Genomic DNA, 26,164 nt, shown 5'->3' with positions numbered 1-26,164 from the left:
TAAAAATGGCAATAAACCAATTAATTATTTATGATGATACATGCAGAGTGGTAAGTATATGAAGCAGAAGAAAAACGTTTTCTGCAAGAGTGCATGATGAACTAGAATTGCACTGGAATACAGTGTGTTACGAGTCAAATGTATGTTTAGAAACATACGTTAAACCTTGAATACTTAACCGTTATTAGGTAAGTTTTGTACTGGGATTTGGTAACAACATTGCAAATGCAAACCTAAATGTAGAATCAGCCAGCTTAAATCATTTAATTTAGCAGATTTTTTTTAACATTCTTTCAAAAATAACTTTTAATTTAAAGTCTGAATGAAGATATCCAATGCAGGATTCAACTTTTGCTTTTAGTATGGTTCCTCATACTAAAATGAATGCAAAAGGAGACAGAGAATTAAGTTATGTGGCCATCCGGACTGAGGAACTGAAATATATAGACTCTGTGATCCCTTTCAAGTCAATTAAAACAAGTTAAACTTTAAATGTAAAACTAGACTTATAATAATATCTATGAAAGCCTAAAAGGAAATAAAAATACACTTTTACCAAACTGAAATACAGGGCACTCATCATAGGTAACCTGATTCAGACACATAGAACAAAAATTAAGTGATCATTCAGTCCTATCACATAAATATATATATATATTATTTTTTTTTTATTTTTTATTTTTTTCCCCAAAAAAGCCTTGCTAGAGTTAGCCATGTTTGCTAGTCATTCCCCTTTGCTATTTTGTGCACTTGCACTCTTGGTCATTTTCTTCCCAACATTTATGTATGAAAAGTTGCTGCCTTTTACGGGAACCTTCCCGAACCTTCCTTGGGAGTGTTTTGTGCCTACTTCACAGTCAACTAACGATTTAAAGTAAATTTCTAAAATCTACGCATAGTCTTCCACAATGAAATGCTATGTTACTTGGATACATTATATATACCAGCAGAACGTCTCTCATGGTTATTTTGGTTTGATCATAGCTCATAATTTCTTTATATTTTAGAATTCAAGTTATCCAAAAAAGGATCAGAACCACTATTAGTGGAAATAGCGTTTATAACAAAATCTTTGAAACATAATATGTAAATATATGAACTCCAAGTGAGAGTTTAGCCTTTTAATGACATTTTATCTCAATAATTCATAAAACATACTTATCTATCAGGAGAAACACATTAGTACAGTATGCAATCATTAAGTATATGGGTACAAAATTGTTTGTTTGCAAGGATACAAAAGAGAAGTAGCAAGAGGTGATATGTCAATATGAAGGTTCAGCACAAGTGTACTAATTTGCAAAACTAAAACCAAAACCAAAGTCCTGTCATATAAAATGTATATAAAATTTAAATGACAATAAAGACCTTAAACCTTGAAATATATATATAAAAAAATCTATATTTATCCATTCATCCATAAAAGAAGAAAACTCTGACACTTATCTCTTTATTAAAATTATCTCCTTTATTTTGTCCCACTTGCAGTACAGCATAATGTTGTCAGTATCCCCATTGTTTGGCATATGTGGCAAAAGCAGAGTGGTGGCAGCATTTTACCACATTTGTTAGTGAATCTGTGATTCTAATGGGAATTTGTCATGTTTGTTTGTCTGCCAGTGTGATGTGCTGACACAAAGCACAGAACAACCACCAGTTTTTCCATACAGTCAGTCATAACAGCATTAGTAATATAAGACCTTAAGACATTGTTCAGAGGTATATGATCAAAAGCTGCAGATGTGCTTCCATGCAGACTTGAATATGGGCATGCCAGGTCAGAGAACTAGTAAATGCTTACATAATCTTAAACAAAATTTTAAGTTTGGCTTTATAATATCTCCATTTACTCTTTTCTTCAAAGGCCATGTAGTACTTATAATGGTAACTGCAATGGGAAAAAGAGCCCTGTGAAACTAAAAAAACAGCAACTTCCTAAAAATAAAATAAATCAAGATTGCATCCACAAAATGTTTAACACCAACCCTGAATTCTGAGCCAGTTTTCCATAATCTTTAATTAAATAATGTAACTTTTTATACCATCACCAATATGTAGAGTTATGCATTATTTAATAAATTGTCCTTCCTTGGATTTCATATTTTATATGAAGTAGAAGGTGTGTAAGATTTTCTTCAGTCCAAGAAAAAGATGTCTTAGGAATGTATTGAAGCAAATTTAAGTTGATATGTTAAAGTCCCTAGAAGAAGTCTGTCAAAGTACATGTGTAAAACTTCAAAAATGGCAGCTTAGATCCAAAATGGCCTATTTCCTATTGGGTTTAAGGCATACTTAGAAGAGATTCTTTAGATTGCCTTGCTGAGTTTTACACATGTATCAATTCTCACAGGGCTGCAGTATTTTTTTTTTTTTTGCAATGGATGTAAATGTTAACTTGAGGTTTTGGGAATGTTAGGGGATTGTAATTACAAAAGGCCTTTGCACTGCCTTCAGTTCTTGGGCCTAAGAAGTTGGCTTATCTAGGTTAAGCATACAAATAGACAGAGGGAATATTGCTAATGACACCATGGCACAAAGGCAATTATCAATAGCATTAAAATATGCAGACAGGGTAACAGTGTAGAAGAAATGTGAGATAAAATGGTAAAACCTCTTAAAGTTGTTCCTAACAACATGGAATATAATAAAGCTGCTATTTTAAATTTACTCAAAGCAAAACATTAAAAAGTCAGGCAAGATGTGTAAATCTAAAAAAATAGAATATTATGAAAAAGGTTAATATATTTTGTCACTCATTTCAAAAGTGAAAGTCATACTATTTTATTGATTCATTATACAGAGCGAAATACTTCAAGCATTAATTATTGTAATTAGATTATTATTGTTCACAGATAATAAAAACCCAAACATCAGTGACTCAAAAAATTTAAATATTGTAAAAATATGTAAATATTGGAAATTCATGTCACACCATATTAAGCTAATTATCTTGAAACACCTGCAAAGGTTTCATAAACCTCTAAATAGCCTCCCAGCCTGTGTCAGTAGGCTACACAGTCATGGGGAAGAATACTGACTTGACAGATGTCCAGAAGACATTGACATCCTCCACAAGGAGGGTAAGCCACAAAATGTCTTTGCTGAATAAGCTGGTTGTCCACATATTGCTATATCCAAGAAAGTTGAGTGGAAGGAAAAAGTGTGGTAGGCATCACCAGCACCAGCATCAGGGATCATTGCAGTTTTGAGAGCATTTTCAAGCAACATCTATTCAAGAATTTGGGGGAAGTAGCAGACTGAGGCTGGAGTCAGTGCATCAAGAGCCACTATACACAGATGAATCCTACACTTGTGCGACAAATGTTGCATTCCTCATGTCAAGCACCTCCTAAATTAGAGAGAAGGTCATAATCATCTCACTTTGACTGATCAGAAGAAGAACTGGACTTTTTAGTAGAAAAATAACTGGACTGTCTGGAGGAAAAGTGGAGAGGCACAGAATCCACCATTATGGAAGCCTATTGTGAACTTTTCAAAGTCAGTGATGTTTTGGGGTGCCATGTCATCTGCTGGTGTTAGTCCATTGTGTTTTCTACACAACCAGTGCAGCCATCTACAAGGTAAATTTAGAACACTTCTTGTTTATGCTGACAAGCTTTATGGAGATGCTGATTTCATTTCCCAGCAGGACATGATACCAGGCCACACTGTCAAAGGTACCAAAAGCTGGTTCAAGGACCCTGTTGTTACTGCGCTTGATTGGCTAGTAAACTGTCCTGACCTGAACCTCACAGAGAATCTATGCATGATTGCCAAGAGGAAGATGACAGACACCAGACCCAACAATGCAGATGACCTGAAGGCCACTATCAAAGCATCCTGGGCTTCCATTACAACTCAGCTGATCGCCTCCATGCCACTTTGCGCTCATGCAATAATTCATGCAAAAGGAATCCCAAATAAGTTTTCAGTACACAGAAATGATAAAACTTTTCAGAAGCCTGATGTTTCTGTTCAAAGTATTTTTTAAAGATATAATGTAATACTCAAATTTTCTGAGACACTGCATTTTGAGGTTTTATAACCTGTAAGCCATAATCATCAAAAGTACACAAAATAAATATTACACTCTATGCGTAATGAATCTATATAATATTAGTTTTGTACTAGTATTTGTCATCATCTGTTGTATGCAGAACCGGGTATGGGTCACGAGGGCAGCAGAGTCAGTAGAGACACCCAGACCTCCCTCTCCCCATACACCTCCTCCAGCTCCTCCGGGGGGGGAGCCCAAGGCGTTATATTAGTTTCACTTTCTGAACCCTCCTACAGTCCTAGCTAAGCGCTACTACAGAGTGAGGCAGATGTCACAGGGGCGCCAAAAAGAACTGCACGCTGGGTTGCTCTGACCCCTGCAGGACCAAAAATCTTGGGCAGTGGTCGGAAATGTGATGTGGAGGGCTCCCTGCAGCCCGGCCTGTGGGAAAACCACAAAGAGATAGGGGAAAACTTGAGTAGCACACACGGGGTCCGTGCGGCCCCGCTAGGACTGCGGGAGGGTGGCAAAAAATATTCAACTTTTTCACAATATTAAAATTTTTTGAGATGCACCTGTATTGATGAAAGCCTTTAATCAGCCTCTTTTGGGCCAAAGTGGTGATCACAGACTTAGATCACAGACATCGATTTAGCTTTTCTATGCATCATATCAATTATTTTATTTCAGAAAACATGCATCTGTGCTGCTCGCTATATGTTTTTTTAATTTTCAGATAAGTCATTTCACTCTCCTCTACGGTATAAACTAAAACTGAGGGTTGAGAATGGCCCCTTCTAATACGAAAGTTAAAAACTGCTGCATCCATAAAATATTTAATTAGTTCTCAATCTGTAGCCCAAACTAAAAACTGTAGGCCTCTCTGTGTAGACAAACTCACACCATCACTGCTACAGTGACATGGTCTTAAGACACTTGTGCACCCCTCCTTGTTATCATTATACGTTCAGCTCTTTGCACTAGCTATAGTAGATAGCTAATGTAGGCGGATGGTTGGTCTTAGGTGAGCGCAGTTGCATACTGTGATCACATACTCTAACAAACACAGTTAAATACTGGTCTCTGTTTTGACTGGGTGTGAAGGAGCTGGGAGTAAGTCTGAGACAAGGAGAGACACAGACAAAAAAACACATTTTCATTGAGATAATACCATGAATTTAGTAGACAAACTTATATAACAGATAATAGAATTTTGAAATATACTATTATATACATATTTCTAGATTAAATTAATATATCCACAGATGCTATTTTTAAAAACATATCAGCTTCACAATTGCAGACACATAACGGCACAATGGATAGACAAAAGGGAAAAGAGGCAAGGAAAAAGAGGGGAAAGATTGGTAGCCTATTATTTTTTTTAAGCAAACACTCAAGCTTTACGTTCAGACCGCTACTAGCTGTTGTGCAACTGAGATCATGTATAATTACATATCTATACTGCTTACTAACGTTAAAGTTTTTTAAGCGACTGCCTTCACACACATTAAGTCAAATGGGTTTTATTTCTAGTTTGGACACAAATTTAAGTTGCTTGGTTTGTGAATGTCTAGAGGCACATCACTCCATGCTCTCCAAGGTTATCTGAAGTTGTTGATTGTGATATGCAAAGCAAAGGTGGCTCTATTTGTTTTTATGGGAGTGCATGTCTTCTTATTGTATCTGTTTAGAATGGTATAATTTAAGACATTTTTAATGTTTTTATTTAAACACATGAAAAATCTAAAATATTTCACATTTTCTATGATGGTAGCAACTGCCACAAATATTGTTTTATTTACATATTTATGAAATATATATATAAATATATATATATATATATATATATATATATTTGTATCTCAGTGAAAATAAGACAAACTCTATATAACAAAAAATCCATATTAAAAAGCTAGTTTCTGTTTTGTTTTCTTCAATTAAATGAAATTATGGCTCAGATGCAGTTCCAGGTGATCAACATGAGCTGACCAGAGCTTTAGGGAAAGTTCGGGAAGTTTTAACAGCTAATAAAACCTGTCTCTTTCCAAGCACTTTACTGATGCTTTGCTTCCTGCTTCGAAAAAAAACAAAACGTTAAATTTGTCATAATTGATAATAAATCTGATTTACAATCTGTAATTTCTGTGTTGACATCCGAACGTAACTGCTGGTGTCAGCCATGCCAAAGAAGCTATATCTTATAGTCACACATTTACAAGATGGGAAATGCTTTTTAATATATTTTTTAACAAAATATCACAATAGGTGCCATTGTGTCTTTCATGTACTCTTACTCAGAGTACATGTACTGTAACACATCACAAATGTTCCCTGTGACATCAAAATTGCTCTGGCACTAAAAGCATTCCTAGATATATAAAACAAATAACTTTCTGATCATACAGTAAATTCTTACTCATACTTGACGGGACTGATTACCATAAGGCTAGAAAGTTAAACAATCTGTTAACCTCCACCAAACTGCCTTAAAACATCTCCCGGTGAATGGCAAGCAAAAGTGGTTTGATACGTTTTTTTAAATTCTCTTTTTTGTTCTCTAGCCTTGGCACTATCTTGAAGAAAAAAACTATAGCAAACTTAAAATAGAAAACAAACAATTAAACAAAAAAACACAACCTAGTTTTAATCAACAATAGCTCTAATTCTTCAGAATACCATTTACCCTACAAGATTCACATTATTGTTGTTCACCAGGCTTTGTCAACAATAACTCACATCAACTTTATATCTGTTTCTTTACCAGGCATGTAGACCCTCTGTAGTGCTACAGGTTCCATCTTCAAGTGTCTTACAGTAAGTGATGCAGCACACGCGGCTGACTTTACATTCAGTCGAAAAACAGGCAGGGAACAGAAACTGCCTCCAGTTTTGTTAGGTAGTCGCAAGAACGTTTTATGTGTACCCAAGCTTGAGTAGTATGGCACAGTGATTATATTGTATTAGATGTAATACATGTCTTGACATTTAAAACACCATCAATAGCAATAACAACAATGACACAGAAGTAAAGAAAATGTATTTAAGTATAAAGCTTTAACAAGAACAAAGATGGTATAATGTATTGCTCAAGAAGAAGAGTAGATAAGTTGCCTTGGTAATGTGCATGTGTTCTTACATGTATATGAGTATTTGTGTGTTTGCGTGTGTTTGTTTGAGTGTATATTAGCATGAGCACATATTGGAGGTGATGTAATAATCTGCAAGATAAAAGGTAACACAGCTGCTAACATTATAGATGTTGATGTTGAGTTCTACTTAAGTTTGGCACTCAGCTTTCATTAAGCCAGAAGAATATCAGTCACAGCTGACTTACCCTGTTGTCAAGAATACAAACACAGAAAAGCACAGACACACAGAATAATTACATCAAAGAGGATGCAGGAGGGGAGAACAGGAGAGGAACTGGCGAGAGAGCTGAAAAGAAGGCTGGTATGTAAAGAACACAGAAAAGAAGTAGAGGAAAAACTAGAAACAGAAAATGAAAAAAAGCAGAGTGGGAAGAGGTATAAAGTTGGAGGGTTAAGGAAGCAAAGAAAAAGGAAACAAAAAGTGGTAACCACCCTCCGGTCCTCTTAACAAGAAGGCATTGATCACAAAACAACGATGCTTCAGGTGGCTGTCACAGTTCTGCGGGAGTGTAAACAGTTTGTTTGGGAAAAGGAAAATCAAGGTAAGCAATTTGTTAAAAAGGAAAAAATAACAATGTTCTGTGTTAAAGGCTTCTGAGAGCAGTGGACAAAAGATACTATAAAGTTCCTGAGCCCTCAGAAAGCATTGAGATTTCTCTGAATGCACTGACTACTTTAATGCTTTACCTAAAATCCTTTACTTATAACAGCAAATATACCTCCTGTTATTAGCACTGTTCAGAGTCAATGCTGTTGTTGTCTTTCACAGGATGAGAGAATTTTAACGAGGCAACAATAAAAACAAGAATGGTCCTGTGTTCTCTTGACCTATTCCCCTTGTCTGTTTGGCTTTCTGGTTTGTTTGTGCAGAATATTAAGGAACGGGCTCAGAGTTGTACTGACTAAGCTATGCAGCCATGTTTGCATTTTCTCTCCTTTATGTCAACCTTGTAGGGCATTGTTAGAATTTTTGTTATCGTGCTTAGCTTCACACCTCACTCTCCACACTGGAAAAATGAGCTGAGCCCCTTCGTGAGCAAAGGCTCTTGGCTTTTAGGGGTAAGTGAGGAGACTGAGGGAACCTCTGGGGCTGGTGTACAGAGCGCAGTCTCTGGTACTGCAGTTTGGCACTTGCCGAAGCCATCAAGGAGGCTTGGATTGCCCCAGGTGCAGATGAGACTACTGAGGGAGAGGATACTGATGAGGATGAGGTAGGGAGAGGAGCATGGACTGAGTGAGATGAGGATGGAGGAGCCGGAAGGGCTGGGAGTGGCGGTGGCAAGCTTGAAACAAGAGAAGAAGGCGGGGATGGTTGTCTTCCTCGATCTCGATCCTTGTCTGTTCTCTGTGTCCGTTGCTGGATGCTTATGTTTGACTGGCTACCAGATTTAGAAGGGTTGTGTGAGCGATCAGGTTTAGATGATGAGGAGTCATGTTTTGGCTTCAAGGGACCACTGAAACTCTGGCAGTTGTGGTACAACTCTTCCTGGCTTCGTGAAGTCACACGAGCCCATTTGGAGGAGTGTGGATGGTGTCGAGGAGAATGACAGGAGGAGCAACCAGGGAGCCCCCTACCTTTGTCCTTGGACTTGCGCTTACTCTTCTTCTCATCCTGTATGTGAAGCTTGTCAACTGACCAGTATCGACGGGGAGGTGGTGGGGTTAGAGGGGGCGGGGGCCAGTGTGTACCAGATCCCCAACCTCTCTCTCCTCTACCACCTGCACTGGAGCCCCATCCACTCTCTGTTGTTCCATATCTTTCTCCTCGCTCTTGGAAGAGGTCATCTCTGCTGTTGATGCTGCCTGCTTTATCCCTAGAGGGATATGTGCTAAAAAACCAACCCCCTCCTCCAATTCCTCCCACTGCCCTACCTTCATGATCCTCCCAGTATCTCTCAAACTTCCCAAATTCTCCTGAAGAACCATCATCATCAGAATATATCCCAACTACCTTATCACGTTCCCGCTCCTCATCAGATACCGTCCTACCCCCTCTATGCCTTTTTCCATGTTCTACTTTCCTCCTGTCAAACTCAGATTCTTCTTCCTCATCCTCTAATTCAGATTCCCACTCATGAAAAGACAATCCCTCCTTGGAATGCATCTCACCTCTTTCATTCCTTCCCAGCAGTGGCCTCCTCTCTCCTTCCATGCCCACAGCACCTCTGTCTGAGCTTTTGCTTTTTCTTCTTTTAGAAGAGACAGGTAACAAGGGCAGAAAGGCAGAAGGGATGGCATCAGAAGAGGGATTGCCTCCACGCCAGAACTTGACAGACGTAGAAGCCTTACTAGAGCTTTGATGGTTCTTGCTGTTTCTTCTCCTATGATGTATATCTTTTCCTCTACTCTCTTCTCCATCCTCCCTTTCTTTCTCATCTCTATCCTTCCTTTCTGCTTCACCTGGGATGTTCCATCCATAGCTTCTGATAGAGCTTTCACTCTTTTTCCGAAATGACTCCCGCCTCAAAGGTGGGTAATGTGGAAAATCCGGTGTTGCTGATTTAACTTCCTCTCGTTTTTCCGGATCTCCGCTCTCTTGCTCTGCCTTCTTTCGTTCTCTCTTTCTTATCTTATCCTCTTTCTTCCTCTTCTTCTTTGATTTACGGCGCTTACGTTCCCTTTCCCTCTCTCTCTCCTCCCGCTTCTTCTTTTTTCGTCCTTTCTTTCTCCTTTTTCTCTCCCGTTCTCTCTCTTTGTGGTGTCTCTTCTCATCTCTGCTCACTGCTCCTTCTCCTTTGTTCGATGTCCCTCCCCTCGCCCGCTCTCTGTCACCCCATGATGCCCACCACTCCTGCAACTGCGCCAGTTGACTGGCGGTCCTCTCTCTGCCAAAAGTTCTCTGTGGATGTGGTTTTCGGGGAGGGACTGGAGGAGGTGGCGGGCTGCATGGCAGTGAGCGTGATGACATCCTCCGGGAACGAATCTTCTTCCGCGACTCTAGAAGAAGGCTAGACTCCTCAGTCAGAATATCTGAGTCATATTCATCATCCACCATAAAATCCCGATCACCTGCTCGATACCGGAAACTCAGTGAGGAGTTGTAGGAGCTGTCACTGGAGCAGGATGAGGGGGAATTTGACCGAGAAAGTGACCCAGATGATGAAGAAGATGACGAGGATGACGAGGACGAAGAAGACGAGGCACTGGAGCAAGATGAGTAGAAACGGCATGGAGACGAAGGAGTAGTAGGGGTGTGTGTAGGGGAGGAGAGGGGTACTGGAAGTGGAGGAGGTGGAGGGGGTCGGCGTCCTCTCCTTCCAACTCCATCACTTGCTCCATACCTTCCACCTCCTCGTCTACCAAGAGGGACTATATTCTCATAAAGTGGACCCCCTGAGCCTTTTCTCCTTGCCTGAGTAAGGCTTCCTCGTCGCCAGAAGGGAGGCCTTCTTGGAGAGGATGGTAGTGGTGGAGGAGGCTTTGAGATTAGGTGACCTTGTTGAGGGCCTTTTAGAGGCAGCCGTGGCATCCCTGGGGCTTTAAAGCCTCGGGAATTGGCTTTGGTAGTCTGTTGAGGACCTCCTGTCTGTAGGTCCAAGTTTGCCCCTAGCCCCTCAGGATCTATTGGACCGTAGTAGCGCTTATATTCATCTAGCCCTGTTTCACCTCCTCCTGCTCCACCTCCTCCTGCTCCACCTGGAACCACTCCCTGAAAGCTCCAATGTGTTCCAAGGTTCTGTTGATACTGCTGCTGCACTTGCAGTTCAGTGATGCCACCTGCTATTCCTCCAACACCCACTCCTCCACTGCTGCTCACACTCATGACTTTTTCTGATTTTGGCCGGTTCCAGCGATCAACCACAGCCAATCTGCGGTCATGGCGAGGCAGAAAGGTGGAGCAAGGCATGGGGCCTTCCAATAAAGGGCTATTTGAGGGACCCAGAGCCATTGCTGAATGTCCTGTAGCTGCTGGTGATCCAGGTAACATAGTGGAATAGGTCTGCCCTTGTTGCTGTTGATGGTGCTTCTGCTGTTGTTGCTGTTGCACCATGGCGATGGCGGTTGTGTTGTTCACTGTAGCTGTGACAAGGTGTTGTTGGGCGACACTGGGCATAGTAGTAACAGAGTGGTACTGGGGCAAAGAGCTTTTGTTCCCTCCTGGTGCTGTCTCATCCTCAAACTGGCAACAACTGTACATCCCCTGGGTGGAGAGATAACAGAAGAAACATAATTAGGTCAGCAGGCAGTCCCGTATTAAAAGGATAGTGTGTGTACATATCAGAAACAGAAACAGAGATGCCAACACCCCCAGTTTTGAAAAAGAAACCCATGTAATATATTTAAAAGGATCCCTCTAATAGATAATATAAAGCAATCTTTAAAAGACCATTTTGATATACATTTGATGTGAATTCTTGAAGCAACCTCCACTAACCAGGTAAAAAGAAAACTGTTGTTTTAAAAGCTTAGTTTCCTAATATATTCTTCAAAGAGTTATTCCATAACAATACTCAAGGTATTAATGATTTGTAAAAAAAAGTAGATGACTACCTTTTAATGAATTGTACATGCTGCTACTGGAATATTTTAATCTTCTTCTAATTTGTAAGAAATATTTACTATTGTGTGAGTGTGTATATATTTATATATATATACACATATTTATATATGTGTGTGTGTATATATATATATATATAGTCAGTCAGTCAGTCAGTCATTTTCTACCGCTTATTCCATAGTGGGTCACGGAGGAGCTGGTGCCTATCTCCAGCAGTCTATTGGCGAGAGGCAGGGTACACCCTGGACAGGTCGCCAGTCCATCGCAGGGCAACACACAAACAACCATGCACACACTATATATATATATATATATATATATATATATATTCAGTCTTTCTCTTAAATTGTTCCTGCCACCTTGTTCTTCATTTTGTTCTATATTATTGGCCCTTTTTGGATTTTTGTTTGTTTTAATGCTTTGTAACACAGCTTTATTAACCACCAGAACCATTTTTTTTGTATTTAGTAAGTTTTAAAATCAAGTTTTTGATTTTTTAACAATCATAAATTTCTAAACATCAAATTGAAAAAGTCAATTAAAATTTGTGTCGCATAATGCTGTCTCTACTGTGACACTATAATCCTCCTCCCTTTATATTTATACCTCAGAGAAGAGGAATAGGTCTCAAATAGCAGCTCTGAGATGTCATGTAAATAAAAAAAAAACCTATTATTCTTCATATGATAGAGGAAGATGACTCATCTGATATCCACACTATAATAATGATAAAACATATGAGGCCTCTTGTAAATCTCTGCTCTCCACTCGGATATAGATCTAATGGAGAGACTGTAATAATGGTCCTTCTGGACAAATGAATTGGCATTCCCAGTGACAAAAGTGCTATCTCAGTCCCTGGAGCAAAGGATGCTGCACACTGTAAAATTGGAGCTTGGGAAATTCACTGACTGGGTTAAAGGAAGTCACAGTTGCATTGTTTTCATTTCATACCCTGTCCTGCACTTATTATTAATTTTGATTACAAACTACCTCCCATTTTTCACAGTTAGCCCCACACTAAACATTGTAAACAGCCTAGACTTAGCATATATAAACCCTAAGGTGCAACAATGGAAATTGTTGCTGTGGGCTCTCTGCATTAAACTCTTAAAGCTCTCCTGCAATCTGTCTGCGTGTTCTCCATACACTGATTGTATCAGAAACCTTCTATAATTATACAGTATATATATATGTAAATATATATTTTTATATATTTATATACACACAGGGGTTGGACAATGAAACTGAAACACCTGGTTTTAGACCTCAATAATTTAGTAGTATGGTGTAGGGCCTCCTTTTGCAGCCAATACAGCGTCAATTTGTCTTGGGAATGACGTATACAAGTCCTGCACAGTGGTCGGAGGAAAACGTTTCCTGACTCGCTCCTCCAAAACACCCCAAAGTGGCTCAATAATATTTAGATCTGGTGACTGTGCAGGCCATGGGAGATGTTCAACTTCACTTTCATGTTCATCAAACCAATTTTTCACCGGTCTTCCTGTGTGTATTGGTGTATTGTCATCCTGATACACGGCACCGTCTTCAGGATACAATGTTTGAACCATTGGATGCACATGGTCATCAAGAATGGTTTGGTAGTCATTGGCAGCCCATCTAGCACAAGTATTGGACCAAGGGAATGCCATGATATGGCAGCCCAAACCATCACTGATCCACACCCATGCTTCACTCTGGGCATGCAACAGTCTGGGTGGTACGCTTCTTTGGGGCGTCTCCACACCGTAACTCTCCCGGATGTGGGGAAAACAGTAAAGGTGGACCCATCAGAGAACAATACATGTTTCACATTGTCCATAGCCCAAGATTTGCACTCTTTGCACCATTGAAACGGACGTTTGGCATTAGCATGAGTGACCAAAGGTTTGGCTATAGCAGCCCGGCCGTGTATATTGAACCTGTGGAGCTCCCGACGGACAGTTCTGGTGGAAACAGGAGAGTTGAGGTGCACATTTAATTCTGCCATGATTTGGGCAGCCGTGGTTTTATGTTTTTTGGATACAATCCAGGTTAGCACCCGAACATCCCTTTCAGACAGCTTCCTCTTGCGTCCAGTTAATCCTGTTGGATGTGGTTCGTCCTTCTTGGTGGTATGCTGACATTACCCTGGATACCGTGGCTCTTGATACATCACAAAGACTTGCTGTCTTGGTCACAGATGCACCAGCAAGACGTGTACCAACAATTCGTCCTCTTTTGAACTCTGGTTTGTCACCCATAATGTTGTGTGCATTTCAATATTTTGAGCAAAACTGTGCTCTTACCCTGCTAATTGAACCTTCACACTCTGCTCTTACTGGTGCAATGTGTAATCAATGAAGACTGGCTACCAGGCTGGTCCAATTTAGCCTTAAAACCTCCCACACTATAATGACAGGTGTTTCAGTTTCATTGTCCAACCCCTGTATATATATATGGGCTGCGTGAATGGCATATATGGCCTGGAGGACAAAGCCCTTTAATTGTGAAATGAAATCAAAATATTAAGAAACAAACAAAATTTGTCCTTTCCAAGACTCTATTTACAGCAGTTCTACTTCATCCAAACAAGCTTTTCAGAAAGAAACATAATAGCACATCCTCCAGACAATTAACAAACATATTCATTGATTGGCAATAATCCATATTAGATTACCATTTTTCAACAGTTTATTAGTTTTAAAGGTCATTCCTATTATTAGAAAACTATTTGTTAAGTAAATGATAGTGTTTCTTGTTTCTTACCCTGCTGAGAGCCAGGAGAAAGTCCATCCCTCCAGATCTCTTGACACAGTGCCTTAGTTTCCAGTACACTAGATGCTCCCAGGCAAATACCAGGAGACTGAGGCCCATGGCCACCAGCAGCATATAGAACACCCCTGCCATGTTGTCAATGTCAAGCTTACTACTCATCACCTGAAAGAATGGAATAAAGTAAAAGTTAAAAAAAAAAGGAAATTAAAAAGACAATTCCTTACACTGCAGCTAGAATGGGATCCATATCAACACCACAGACAGCGCTGGGTAAACAAGGTTGGTTGGAGAAATTAGACTTACTGCCAAACTAATCAATATATGCATACAGAAAATGATTTAGTTTCAAAATTGGATAAGACATCCTACCTCAATCTTATCATTGTGGCAAATTCCAGACAGCCAGAGGCGCTCCAACATATCAATCTCATCTGAAAGACAGGGTAAAGAAGGAGTAGAAAGAAGGTCAAACAGGTGAGAACTTGGGCCGGGGGTTTTGGCTGAGTTTGCTAGAAGAGTAACGATGAAATGAAATAAGGTAGAATGGGAAATGACAACTTGGAAAATGAGTTCAGGCAGTACAGTATGGAAAGGGAAATTAAGTAAAAAAATGCAAAGGGGATTACCACCTCTTTGTCATGAGATCAAGGTGTTTCATCCTCCTGAGGGAGAACACCGAAGCATGAGAAGTAAAACTGAAGAGAGAGAATGAGGAAGGAGAATGCAGACTTAATGACTAAAAGAAAAGGAAGGGACGATGAAATTGAGCACAGTGGAGAGAAATTAGAGGAAGAAAACAATTCTTGTTTGAATATTCTTGCATAAAAGTTAAACAAATCAGATGGATACAGGCAAAGGTGAAATTAAAAAGTTCTTCTATGGGGTAAGAATGCTGTCAAAAACAATGTGTGTGTAAAGACGGAAATGTGTGCATATTAGTCAATAGTTGTGCATAAGTAAAATCCAAAAGAGGTATTGTTCAGGAGATCGGGGAGAAAAAAATAGGAATTAGTGACAGAGAGAAACCCTTTGACGCAGACTGTGGAACTGCTCGGTGTCTGAGGCGGGTACACTGAGGGCAGGGTGATGCGACAGCACAAGGGAGATGAAAGGAGGTAAACACACAAACATTGTATTTCCTGGTCAAACTATCCAAAACACACACACACACATACACACACACACACACGGTATACACTCTGAACCCTAGTGCGATGGGACTCTCTGTGCTGGCCATTACTGCATTAATCAAAAAGAATGAGGTTGTACAAAGGAGAACAATGCCTCTTCTTTCCATGTACAGGGCTTTAGATGTGCATGACTGGGTTGTGGAGGACGTTTAAATCAATGTGCAATGTGTCTTAACAACATGCTCAGAATCTGCCACTGTACACAGTCTCATGATGCCCCAGTTAAAGAGGATCCAATTCCCAATTACAAATCAACCTTTGGGTTAATTAGGTGGTCTGGAAACCCCTCCTTAAAGCTGTGCCACATGGATTAGACTTCCACCACTCAGCCACAATGACAGAAATTTGCTCAAATAAAACCCAAATTTCACTCTAGTACTAATTGCTGTAAAAAGTTAGACATCCATTAAAAGGCTTATTGGATTCAAATGTCACAGACACAGATGTTTGTTTCCTTGCTGCTTTCTCACATGATATAATTCTTCAAATTTAAATTACAGCTCAGTTGGTTCCTCTTTTTTCTGGCCATACTTTCTAACTTTCTATATTTTACTCTAATTCATTGTTGTCATTGGGAATGAAGCTTCAATCTAGAAGAAAACAAGAAATAAGGCAGCAGAAGCACATGATTCCATCTGTGTCCTCCCTTCCTCACTCTAAAATTAATGATATAGCATGCAGACCATAAAATAAAAATTATGGTTCCTTCTCCTAACTTGTTACAGTTCTTTTGAGGATTGCAAACAAAAATTAATGTAAATGTACTCCAATTCAAAGCCATCATTCCTGTATTTTACCAATAGCTTTATACTGGTGCAGTGAAGAATTAAGCCCCCAGAATCTTTAATCCTGTCAGTGCCATTGTAAGAAATATCTCCCCTATCCAATCTGTGCAGAAAAGCATTAAGTTAAGGCTATTATCACCTGAGGCAGTTCTAAGCATACAGCATCACCTGCAGTGAATACAAAAGCAGCCAAACAAGACGAAGCCTATCAAATGATTATCGCATCAACAGGATTTTCTCAGATCAAATAGCCAGTTGGTGTATTCTGTCTGAGGTTATGTCATGTGTTTGACATCTGCTGCACTTATAAAAAGGAAACAGCACTCAAAGCTCCAGAATCAACATACCTAGAGTAAACATTACACTGAGTGTTTCTTCTTTTAGCATGTCAGACTTAATCCTTTTCACCCGCTAGAGACCACTGGAATACTCTAAATTTAAAAATAAGACTAGGGAAATTCAAAATGAGTGTAAATATTTCTGATGTAAACACATTTTCTAAAATTGGGCATAGGTTGTTTAAAATTTGTATTAGTTTTTCTTTTCATTACAAAAGAGAACAGGTTTAGTCTGCTCTTTTCACTTTTGTATTTAATAAAATTTATTACCTGTCATCTTTGGATTAGACTACTCTATATGAGCTGTGACATTTCAGAGAGCATCTTATTCAGCGTATACATAAGCCAAAGCGTACTCTTCAATGGGAGAAATATTGGATGGGACAGACAACACTGGAAAGTAATTCAAATTTAATACAAACGCTACTGCATGACAGAAGTCAATTATGTTTGGCACTGACTCGTCATCGATCGTGGAAAGAAATTCCTTTTCAAGATTTTCGCAAACCTTTAAAGGATGAGATAATTATTGAAGAAGCAGTTTAAGAGGAGGGATGTTTTATACTGCAAAGAAAGGTGGATGCAGAATGTTTTTTTCTTAGTTTTATTTATTTTTTAACAAATACTGTATACTCTGTAATTACTGGCCCCCGAAGCAAAGATATTGATAAAAAACATTGAAACGCTTCTCTGTTTTCTACAGCAGCATAATTCTCACAATATATTTTTAGACATATTTTAATAAATTTATACAGTGTTTTTTTACATTGTTGTATGTATTTTGTAACATCTTGTTTCCCTGGGATATACATATAAAATAATAAAGAGGACCATTTCTCTTAACCACTCTCCAAAATGGGAATGACAGGAGAGTATGGTAGGTGTGTTGGTATACATAGAGAATATAAAGAATTGCTACCAACTTGTATAAACTTGCACATGTCTACAGTAAGAGCAATAACTACAAATTTAAAATAACTACAGCTATGACAAATAAGGCTGGCCAAGGACCTAAGTTTATCTTGCCCCCACACAAGGGAGGACAGGGGTAGGGGAGATAAAAAAAAATATCTCCAAAACTCCCTGTTATTTAAACTGCACTAAAGACCTCTCTCTTGGAATCACCCTCCATAACAATGATTTGATGCCATCGACATGCCAATTGTCCTTTTCTGTCCTGCTATCACAAACATCAAGAAAAAGGCAACTGGGCCATTAACTGTAACAATGCGCTTTGGTAATATGTGACTAAGATGGTGTCAGGATCTACCATTTTGGTCTTGATCGAGGGTCCTCTGCTCTGCGCGGCCGACTTCCTGACCAAGGGTCAGGCTCTGCCATTTTGGTCACTGTTTTTGTTTTCTTTGCCGTTAGAGGTTTTCCCTGTTCCTTTGATTAGTAGTTTACTTTTGTCTAGTTAATATTTGTTTAGAACCTTGTGCTCGTGTTAGATCTATTTTCTTCTCCAAGTCTGTTATTCAGTTTAGTTCTCTTTTGTTTGTTCCTTATGGTTATTTCCCCTCTTTGGTTTTATTTAGTTTTAGTGTCAGTACTCACCTGTCAGCACTCGCCCTGATTACCTGCCTCTCCTTCCCACTGTCTCATACTCACTTCCCTCTGTATAAAAGCTTACCAGTTTCACTTGTTCCCCATTGGTTCCTCCTGGTATCTTCCTGTGTGTCCAGGTCCATATCCTCGTGTAAGCCATATTATTATTTGTGATTGAAATAAGAAAACTTCCAAGACTATGTGGCTTCCAAGCACCTGTCTGCATCCTGGGTCCCAACCAACCACAAACCTTGACAGATGGAGCTTTTCAGCAAAAAACAGTTAAGCTGGGTGTTGTGTGAAACAAAGGGTTACTGTATACAGAGACACCACAGTTATGGATGGTGCAGAATCTGTGATGCTGTGGGCCTGTTTCTCTTCTAAATATCATGCAAACCTTATGATGGTGCATGACATCATAAACAATTTAAAAAAATATTATGGTGGCTTTGTCATGAGAGTTAAAATGGACCACCATTCAGTTTGAATTTGACAATCATCCAAGCATCTGTCTAAATCAACACAGAAAAGGAAGGCGAAAAAAAACCCAAACATAATCTTCTTTCAAAGCTGTCACAGTCAATGCTTTTGGAAAACTGTGAGGTGAAGAGAGCATAAGAGAGGAGTAAGGGTTATCCAGAGATAGTGTGCGAAACCGAAAGGTTTAAGAGCCCTCTCCAAACTCGTCAAATAGGTGGGTGCGGGAAAAAAAAAAACTATCTGCTGCCCTATTTGCCAAAGAGGGGTGTAGAACTGTTGCAATAAATTATGAAGTTATTTTTAAGGCTTTTTACCCATCTGTATCAGGTGTAGCAATATTAGCAGCGGGAGCTGTATTTTTAAATGTTAGTTTTTATTTTAGGTTATTTCTTAAGGATTGTGGGAAGTTAGTGACAGTCAAGTTTTCAATTGCAAGTGCCAAAACATCTCTCAATTTTTCACTTTCATTACATTTCTTTTATTGTACCTTCTCTCCAAGCAAACATGAAATGTAGAGGGAATGACAGAAAAATTGTAAAATAAAATCCCAAATGCCTGAGGGCAGCTGAAGCATGAGACACAGAGTGGCCGTTTGACAGTTAGAAAATCCCTGGCTTCCCTCTCTGCTTGTTACTGGTGTCATTGGGCAAAATACTGAGCTTTAAATTGCTGTCATGCAAGTCTTTCAGGGTCAAAATGACAACATAATTAGCAACAAATTAAAAGAAATTGTATGGATTAAGCAATGCTGTATGTATGTGAATAAAAATAATCAGTTTAAAGGTTTGTGCAGTAAAAGAAACAAACATTTAATGAAGATTTAATGAAAAAGAACAATAAAAAACAAGGAAAGAAGATACATTATAAACTAAATTTGGAAAAATGGATACATAAAATGTCCAATTTACATCCCTACTTGTATTTATAAAATGAAGAGAAAAAAAATACTACTTTTGGATGTGAACACAGCAGACCACTAGAAGAAACAGTGTTTGAGGACAGAGCTTTGGAGAAAAAAGACAACACACAGGATTGTGTAATTACAGTGTAGCATTCTGAGCTTTATTTTGTTTATTCCCTCTGAATAAAATTTCAAACACTTGCAGACATAAAGCTGATCTGCATATTGAAAATTGAGAATTTGCTGTTTTTGACTACAGGTAGCGCAAGTGCATGTTTATCTGTGGCTAAATAAGCACAAGCTTGCACAAGAAAGCAGGGAAGCTGGTTAAAAACGCTATGCTACACATGTTTTTGCTGTCTGTTAGGACACATCATTCAAAGATGCTTTGTTGAATATCTTCCATCCACAAAAAGGACAATGACCACATTGCAGTCTTTACAGACACACATATCATGTTTTGGTTTAATGAAAGCCAGATTCTCTCTGTGTAATAATTCAGAGACAGGTTTATAAGCTATCTTTCACACTTTCACACAAAAGTAGCACACGTTTTTTGAGACCAAAGCTCAAATAAAATTAAAAAAGCAGAGAAGCTACCAAGGCACACAATGTTTTTAAACACTAAACTCCAACTGTGGAACTACACAAACCATGACAGAAACACTGCAGGTCCATACAAAGATGTCTCTTCTCTCAGTCTATAAAATGAAGATCAACATCTGGGCCGCCGGAAAATCAGAGCTATTTAAAAAGCGATGTCAACAACAAAGAAATCAATTTACCCAGCGTGTATTGTGCTGCGACAGTTTTTCCCCACCTTCATTGCCAAAAGCTGTTTTCTATTCACATTTTCTTTTTATCTTTTCTTTTTGTGTGTGGGTGATTTTTATTGCTTTTGCTCAGTCAGCATGAATCTGTGTTTTAGGCACAAAGAAAGAAGTGTGGTGGAGGCAAACTTTGGATGTATGCTGCTGTGGGATATAAACTGAAAACAAAATGTCAGCAGTTTTAAGCATATGCACCCCAGCATCTGGGTGTTTTTGAAGCATTTCTTTTAAGGCAGTTTATTTCTCTAAATTGTGGTGGAGCCAAATGGGACTTGATACTGACCTGCCTCATCTTAAAGAAATTATATTTACGACAACCTCTGTAAATCTTTAGTCCTCATCTCCAAGTTTCTTTAGAATTTTCTGAAGAACAGACCACAAATTCTACAGGTATTCAACTCTGTCAAAACTTAGAATGAAAATGAAGTTCTAGAATGTATCTGCCCATGCAACAATATTTAGACTTAAAAGTCTGGTTTTCAAATGATGCTCATTTAAGTAAAGATTGGCCCTCTGGTTAAAACAAACCAGCTAAATAACAGTTTGGTTTCAACATTTTTCTACATAACATGTGTAAGGGAAATAGCTTTGTTCTTTGAGAATGCTCTCACTGAAAATTACATTGATAAATTACATAGGTATGGATGGGATTTCCGATGCAAAATCCCTAATTTAAAATGTTGTAGAAAAATGCTATTAGCTTGGTGACGTTTTTGTAGAAGCAGATCTACCTTTGCATCTTGTTTCAGAATTAGAAGAAAATGCAGAAGGACATCCAATTTTATTTTCATTAAATTATTATTATTAATTTTATGTATTTATTTTAATACATTTTTATTTTTATTTTGTTTTATTGAATTGAATTGAATTGAATTGAAATAGATTGAATAAAACAGCCAGACATCTCATTTTAAGTAGGAAAAAGCATATTTTAGTTTTAATATCGATATGCCATCAGCCTGTGGGGCGCTCTGCCCCTGGGAGCCGCTGTCACTGCTGAAGCTGAGGCATTTGCCACCATCTCTTGTTCACTAATTGCAAAGAGGCTAAATTACTCCTCAGGGGAGCCAATTTGATGACTGACCATGTGAAAAAAAGGAAATGACATCTCTCTAACAAAGAGGTGGATTGCAAAGACCAATTACAGAACTTGTTTAGGGTCACAGTGCATTTTACAGCACTGGATAAATTAATATATATTTGAAGTTGATTACATGATTGCTGTAACTCAGACTTGAGGTTCCAAATGAATAACCTGGAGAGCACAATTAACCAAAACAGCACAAGCCAAAAACATGCTGGTCCTATAAATAGTCTTGGGAATTTATTCACACTACTGATTGAAAAACTATTTTGTCAGTTTCTGAACACAAACGTATTGATATGTTTGTCTATTTCTTCTGCCTTTTTCAATATATCTGAGATAACTGTCTATAAGGATCTTTTTTTCAATACTATTTCTAAGATGTTAAATAATTAACACTTAACTGCCCTTTTATACTGCTTTTGCATGCTTTTCTATACTATTGAAAATGTTTGTGTTCTGTGTTTTTCTGTACATTTAGTAAATGTAGCATATTTAAAAAGATTTGGAATTTAAGACATTGTTGAAAAATAAATTTTACAATGAAGTTACTTTAAAAACAGTTTGTTTGTGTTCATGTCTAGAAGCACATAAACATGATCATTCTCTCAATGTATGTTCAATTGTTCACTTATGTCCCTGTCATCAGGATTAATCAAATAAACCACATTTTCCATTAACGTTCTGTTGTTCTTACTTTTAGTGAGCACTGATATTGTTAACTGGAGTATACAGACTCTAAAACATGTCAATGGATGAAAGAACAACCTACTTAGAGCAATAATTAGGCCAAAATTGTACAAAAAATGTATACATGTTGCATTTAAGATGGGAAACTTTCTTTGTCTCTAAATATGCTCTATCCATAACTCCCAAGTGGAGTAGTTTTAGCTTCACCTGATTCAAATTTTGTAAAAAAAAAGCTCCTATTAAGCACTCCTCCAGGGGGAGCCCAAAGCGTTCCCAGGCCAGCCGAAAGACATTCCCTCCGGTGGGACGTGCCTGGAACACCTCCCGAGGAAGGCATCCAGGAGGCATCTGATATAGATGCCCGAGTCACCTCAACTCGCTCCTCTCGATATGGAGGAGCAGCGGCTCTACTCCGAGCCCCTCCTGGATGGCCGAGCTCCTCACCCTATCTCTAAGTGAGTGCCTGGCAACCCTACGGAGGAAGCTCATTTCAGCCGCTTGTATCCGGGATCACGTTTTTTTCGGTCATGACCAAAGGTTCACGGCCATAGGTGAGGGTAGGAACGTAGACCACTTTTCGACTCAGTTCTCTCTTCACCACAACGGATCCCATTACTGCAGCTGTACCGATCCATCTGTCGATCTCCCGCTCCATTCTTCTCTCACTCGTGACCAGGACCCTGAGATACTTGAACTCCTCCACTTGAGGCAGGAACTCCACTCCATCCTGAAGAAGGCAAGCCACCCTTTTCCAGTCGAGAACCATGGCCTCGGACTTGGAGGAGGTGATCTTCATCCCAGCCGCTTCACACTCGGCTGCAAACCGTCCCAGCGCATGCTGTAGATCTTGGCTACAGAGAGCCAGCAGGACCACATCATCTGCAAAAAGAAGAGACGAAATCCACTGGTCCCCAAACCTGATCCCCTCCGGCCCTTGGCTGTGCCTAGAAATCCTGTCCATAAAAGTTATGAACAGGACCGGTGAGAAAGGGCTGCCCTGCCGGAGTCCAACATGCACCAGAAACAGGTAAGATTTAGTGCCAGCGATGTGGACCAAACTCCTGCTCCACTTGTACAGTGACCGGATGGCCCCTAATAAAAGGCCCCCGATTCCATACTCCTGGAGCACCCCCCACAGGGCACCACGAGGGACACAGTCGAATGCTTTTTCCAGGTCCACAAAACACATGTGGACCGGTTGGGCAAACTCCCATGAACCCTCGAGTACCCTGCAGAGGGTATAGAGCTGGTCCAGTGATCCATGGCCTGGACAAAAACCACACTGCTCCTCCTGAAGCTGAGGTTCGAGTGCACTGATGGACACCCTTATGCTCGAACATGGTGTTCATTGTGGACAATCCGTGACTAGTAAAGAAGTCCAATGACAAAATACCACTCAGATTCAGATCGGGGAGGCCATTCCTCCCAATCACGCCTCTCCAGGTGTCACTGTTGTTTCCCACGTGGGCGTTGAACCAGGTAGTCCCCAGGAGGGGCACTATGCAGCACCCCCGACAGGGACACCAAGAAGGCCGGGTACTCCGCACTACCGCCCGGCCCGTTGGCCGAAACCACAGTCAGAGACCTGTCCCCAACCCGAAGGCGCAAGGATGCGACCCCCTCATCCACTGGGGTAAACATTCCACGTCCCTAGAGACAGCCTAAGCATATGGGGATTGGGCCGCCGAGGTCTCCACCTTCATCTGCCGCCCAATCCTCTTTGCACCGGTCCCTCACGGTACCCCCCTGCAGGTGGTGGGCCCACTGGAAGATGGCCTCACGTCTCTCGTTCGGGCTTGGCCCGGCCGGGTCCCGCGAGGAGCAACCCCGCCACCAGGCGCTTTCTAATGGGTACCAACCTCAGGCCTTGCTCCAGGGTGGGACCCCGGCTCCGCCGTACCGGGCAATGTCACGTGTCTCGTTTGTTCAGTCCTCATGAGGGTGTCTTGAACCCCTCTTTGACCTGTCACCTAGAGCCTGTTTGCCATGGGAGACCCAACCAGAGGCATTTAAGCCCCAGACAACATAGCCTCTAGGATCATTCAAGCACTCAAACCCCTCCACCACGTTAAGGTGGCGGTTCAAGGAGGGGCTATCCGATTATTAATCGATAATTAATTGATACCATCAGTAGACAAGGCGGGTGAAGTGCCTTGCCCAACAACTGAGATGGATGGAGTGGGGGCTTCAAACTGGCAACCATCTTAGCCACTGTCGCCCATAATAGTACCTATGTATTTAACTAAGAAGCATGTCAACAAGTACTGAGAATATAAATAATTTTTGACATGCCATTTTTTGACAAAATGTAAACAGAAGCCTTTTTGTTTGATAGTCCTTTACATCGTTTTTTTTATTATTTATTTTTTCATATCAGAAACAAACTACATGGTTGAGTGAAAATTATTTTAAAACTAAATCTGGCAAAGGTATGAATGATTTTCAGCTTTATTTTCTCTTCCAAAAGCAGCACTTAGTTCTAACAGCTTGCTACAAATACAAATGTACATTTTTAATGTTTACATTAAATACAACTTTTTAATAAAACCTAATCTATTACTTAAGTGAGGATTTCAATTAACCAAATACATGTAAAGTTTAATTTGCCAATCTGCCTGTGAATGATATTGTGAAGTTTAATATGGCTTTTATTTTCTTTACAAGACCATTCTATTTGTCTGATCTAGATGTTTGTTTTTTAATTTATCAGTTTTTTTCAACAGTCTTTAAATGAGACAAGATAACATATGATAACAAATGATAACAAATTTCAAAATGAAATGTGTTAAATTGAGGTTCAGTAGGTTATGAGGATCTTGTCAGCAAATAGTATTTGCATGTATGAAGAAGAAATGATAGGATGTCAGGAAATAGGAAATCAAATATAATGGGTCATACAGGTGAGACAAAAACCTAAAATCTTAATTGTGTGTGACTGCTTTGGAAAGAAAGCTTGACCCTATACACTGATGTGAACATCTGTCAGTTCTTACAAGCTTTGCTCTCTTTCTTTTCACTGCTCACTTATTGCTTTTTTGTGAATTTTAAGCTCTAATAAATTCTCCTCCTTTATGTTAGTTTCACTAATTATCTTCTTTATTCTTTTCCTGATCCTCAACTCCAGACTAACTTGGAAGTGAAAAAGTTTAGCATCAGTTTCATTAAAGTGAAATGCAGTTGTGAAACTGTTTCGCCAAAAAAACTATCACAAAAAAGCTACTTCATCAATAATTAAATTGAAGGTTTTATTTGGCATAATTTTGAAATTCCACCCTCAATATCAGTGAGTCCTTGGGAGAGCACTGATGAAATGCTATTTTTTGTTGGTATTTTTTCACTTTTTATTAATTAGTTTCTCTTAGACAAGAACATGTATTGTTCAATTTCATCATCAAACCTTTGCTCTGAAGGATTGCACACGCATCTATCTAGATTCTATTATTTTCCTTTTTATTTAATAACTGCCCATTCTCACACCATAGAGAGTATGAAATTGTTACCCCAAAAGTGTTTTTCAGGAGGCCAGAAGGGTCACAGGATCAATTCCTAATGACAATCATTAATCAGTCTGTTGCTAGCAGCATTGTGTCTGATTTACTAGTTTTCCATCAAAGTAGTTCTACTGTTAGACCATTGTCTGTGCTTGAGTCAGTGGTTTATTGGTTCTGCAGAAGAAGTATATATATATTTAATAAAAATTGTTCTTTCCTCTGAAACGGCTAAGAGAGGGTACTAGTTTGCTGGTGCCAGAGTTAATGTTTGCAGCAATGGAATCAGAGGTTTTAAGGGACATCTGTATTTGATAACCGAATTTAAATAACGTCTCGCAAAACTTCATCTAGATGAAGTTGAGCTACTGTCACACTGTTCCCTATGCCAGTCATGTATGCTGGCATTTAAAAAAATGAATGTAA

At 39.4% G+C, this 26,164-nt stretch overlaps 1 protein-coding gene across 1 annotated transcript in view; it reads right to left on the bottom strand.

The window, feature by feature from the left end:
• Positions 1-6,211: 6,211 nt before the first annotated feature.
• Positions 6,212-26,164, bottom strand: part of grin2da (glutamate receptor, ionotropic, N-methyl D-aspartate 2D, a) — a 282,278-nt gene continuing 262,325 nt past the window's right edge. Inside the window, exons 17-19 of the mRNA XM_047383963.1 lie at positions 14,774-14,835; positions 14,396-14,566; positions 6,212-11,290 (exon numbers count right to left, since the gene is read on the bottom strand). Coding sequence (XP_047239919.1) covers positions 8,138-11,290; positions 14,396-14,566; positions 14,774-14,835 — 3,386 coding nt within the window. The 3' untranslated portion in view covers positions 6,212-8,137. The remainder of the gene's footprint in view (positions 11,291-14,395; positions 14,567-14,773; positions 14,836-26,164) is intronic.

Source organism: Girardinichthys multiradiatus, chromosome 13 (genome assembly GCF_021462225.1).
Source record: "Girardinichthys multiradiatus isolate DD_20200921_A chromosome 13, DD_fGirMul_XY1, whole genome shotgun sequence".
Classification (NCBI taxonomy): domain Eukaryota; kingdom Metazoa; phylum Chordata; class Actinopteri; order Cyprinodontiformes; family Goodeidae; genus Girardinichthys; species Girardinichthys multiradiatus.
Note: the sequence above shows the minus strand (reverse complement) of the source record. Positions and strands in the feature narration are given on the sequence as shown.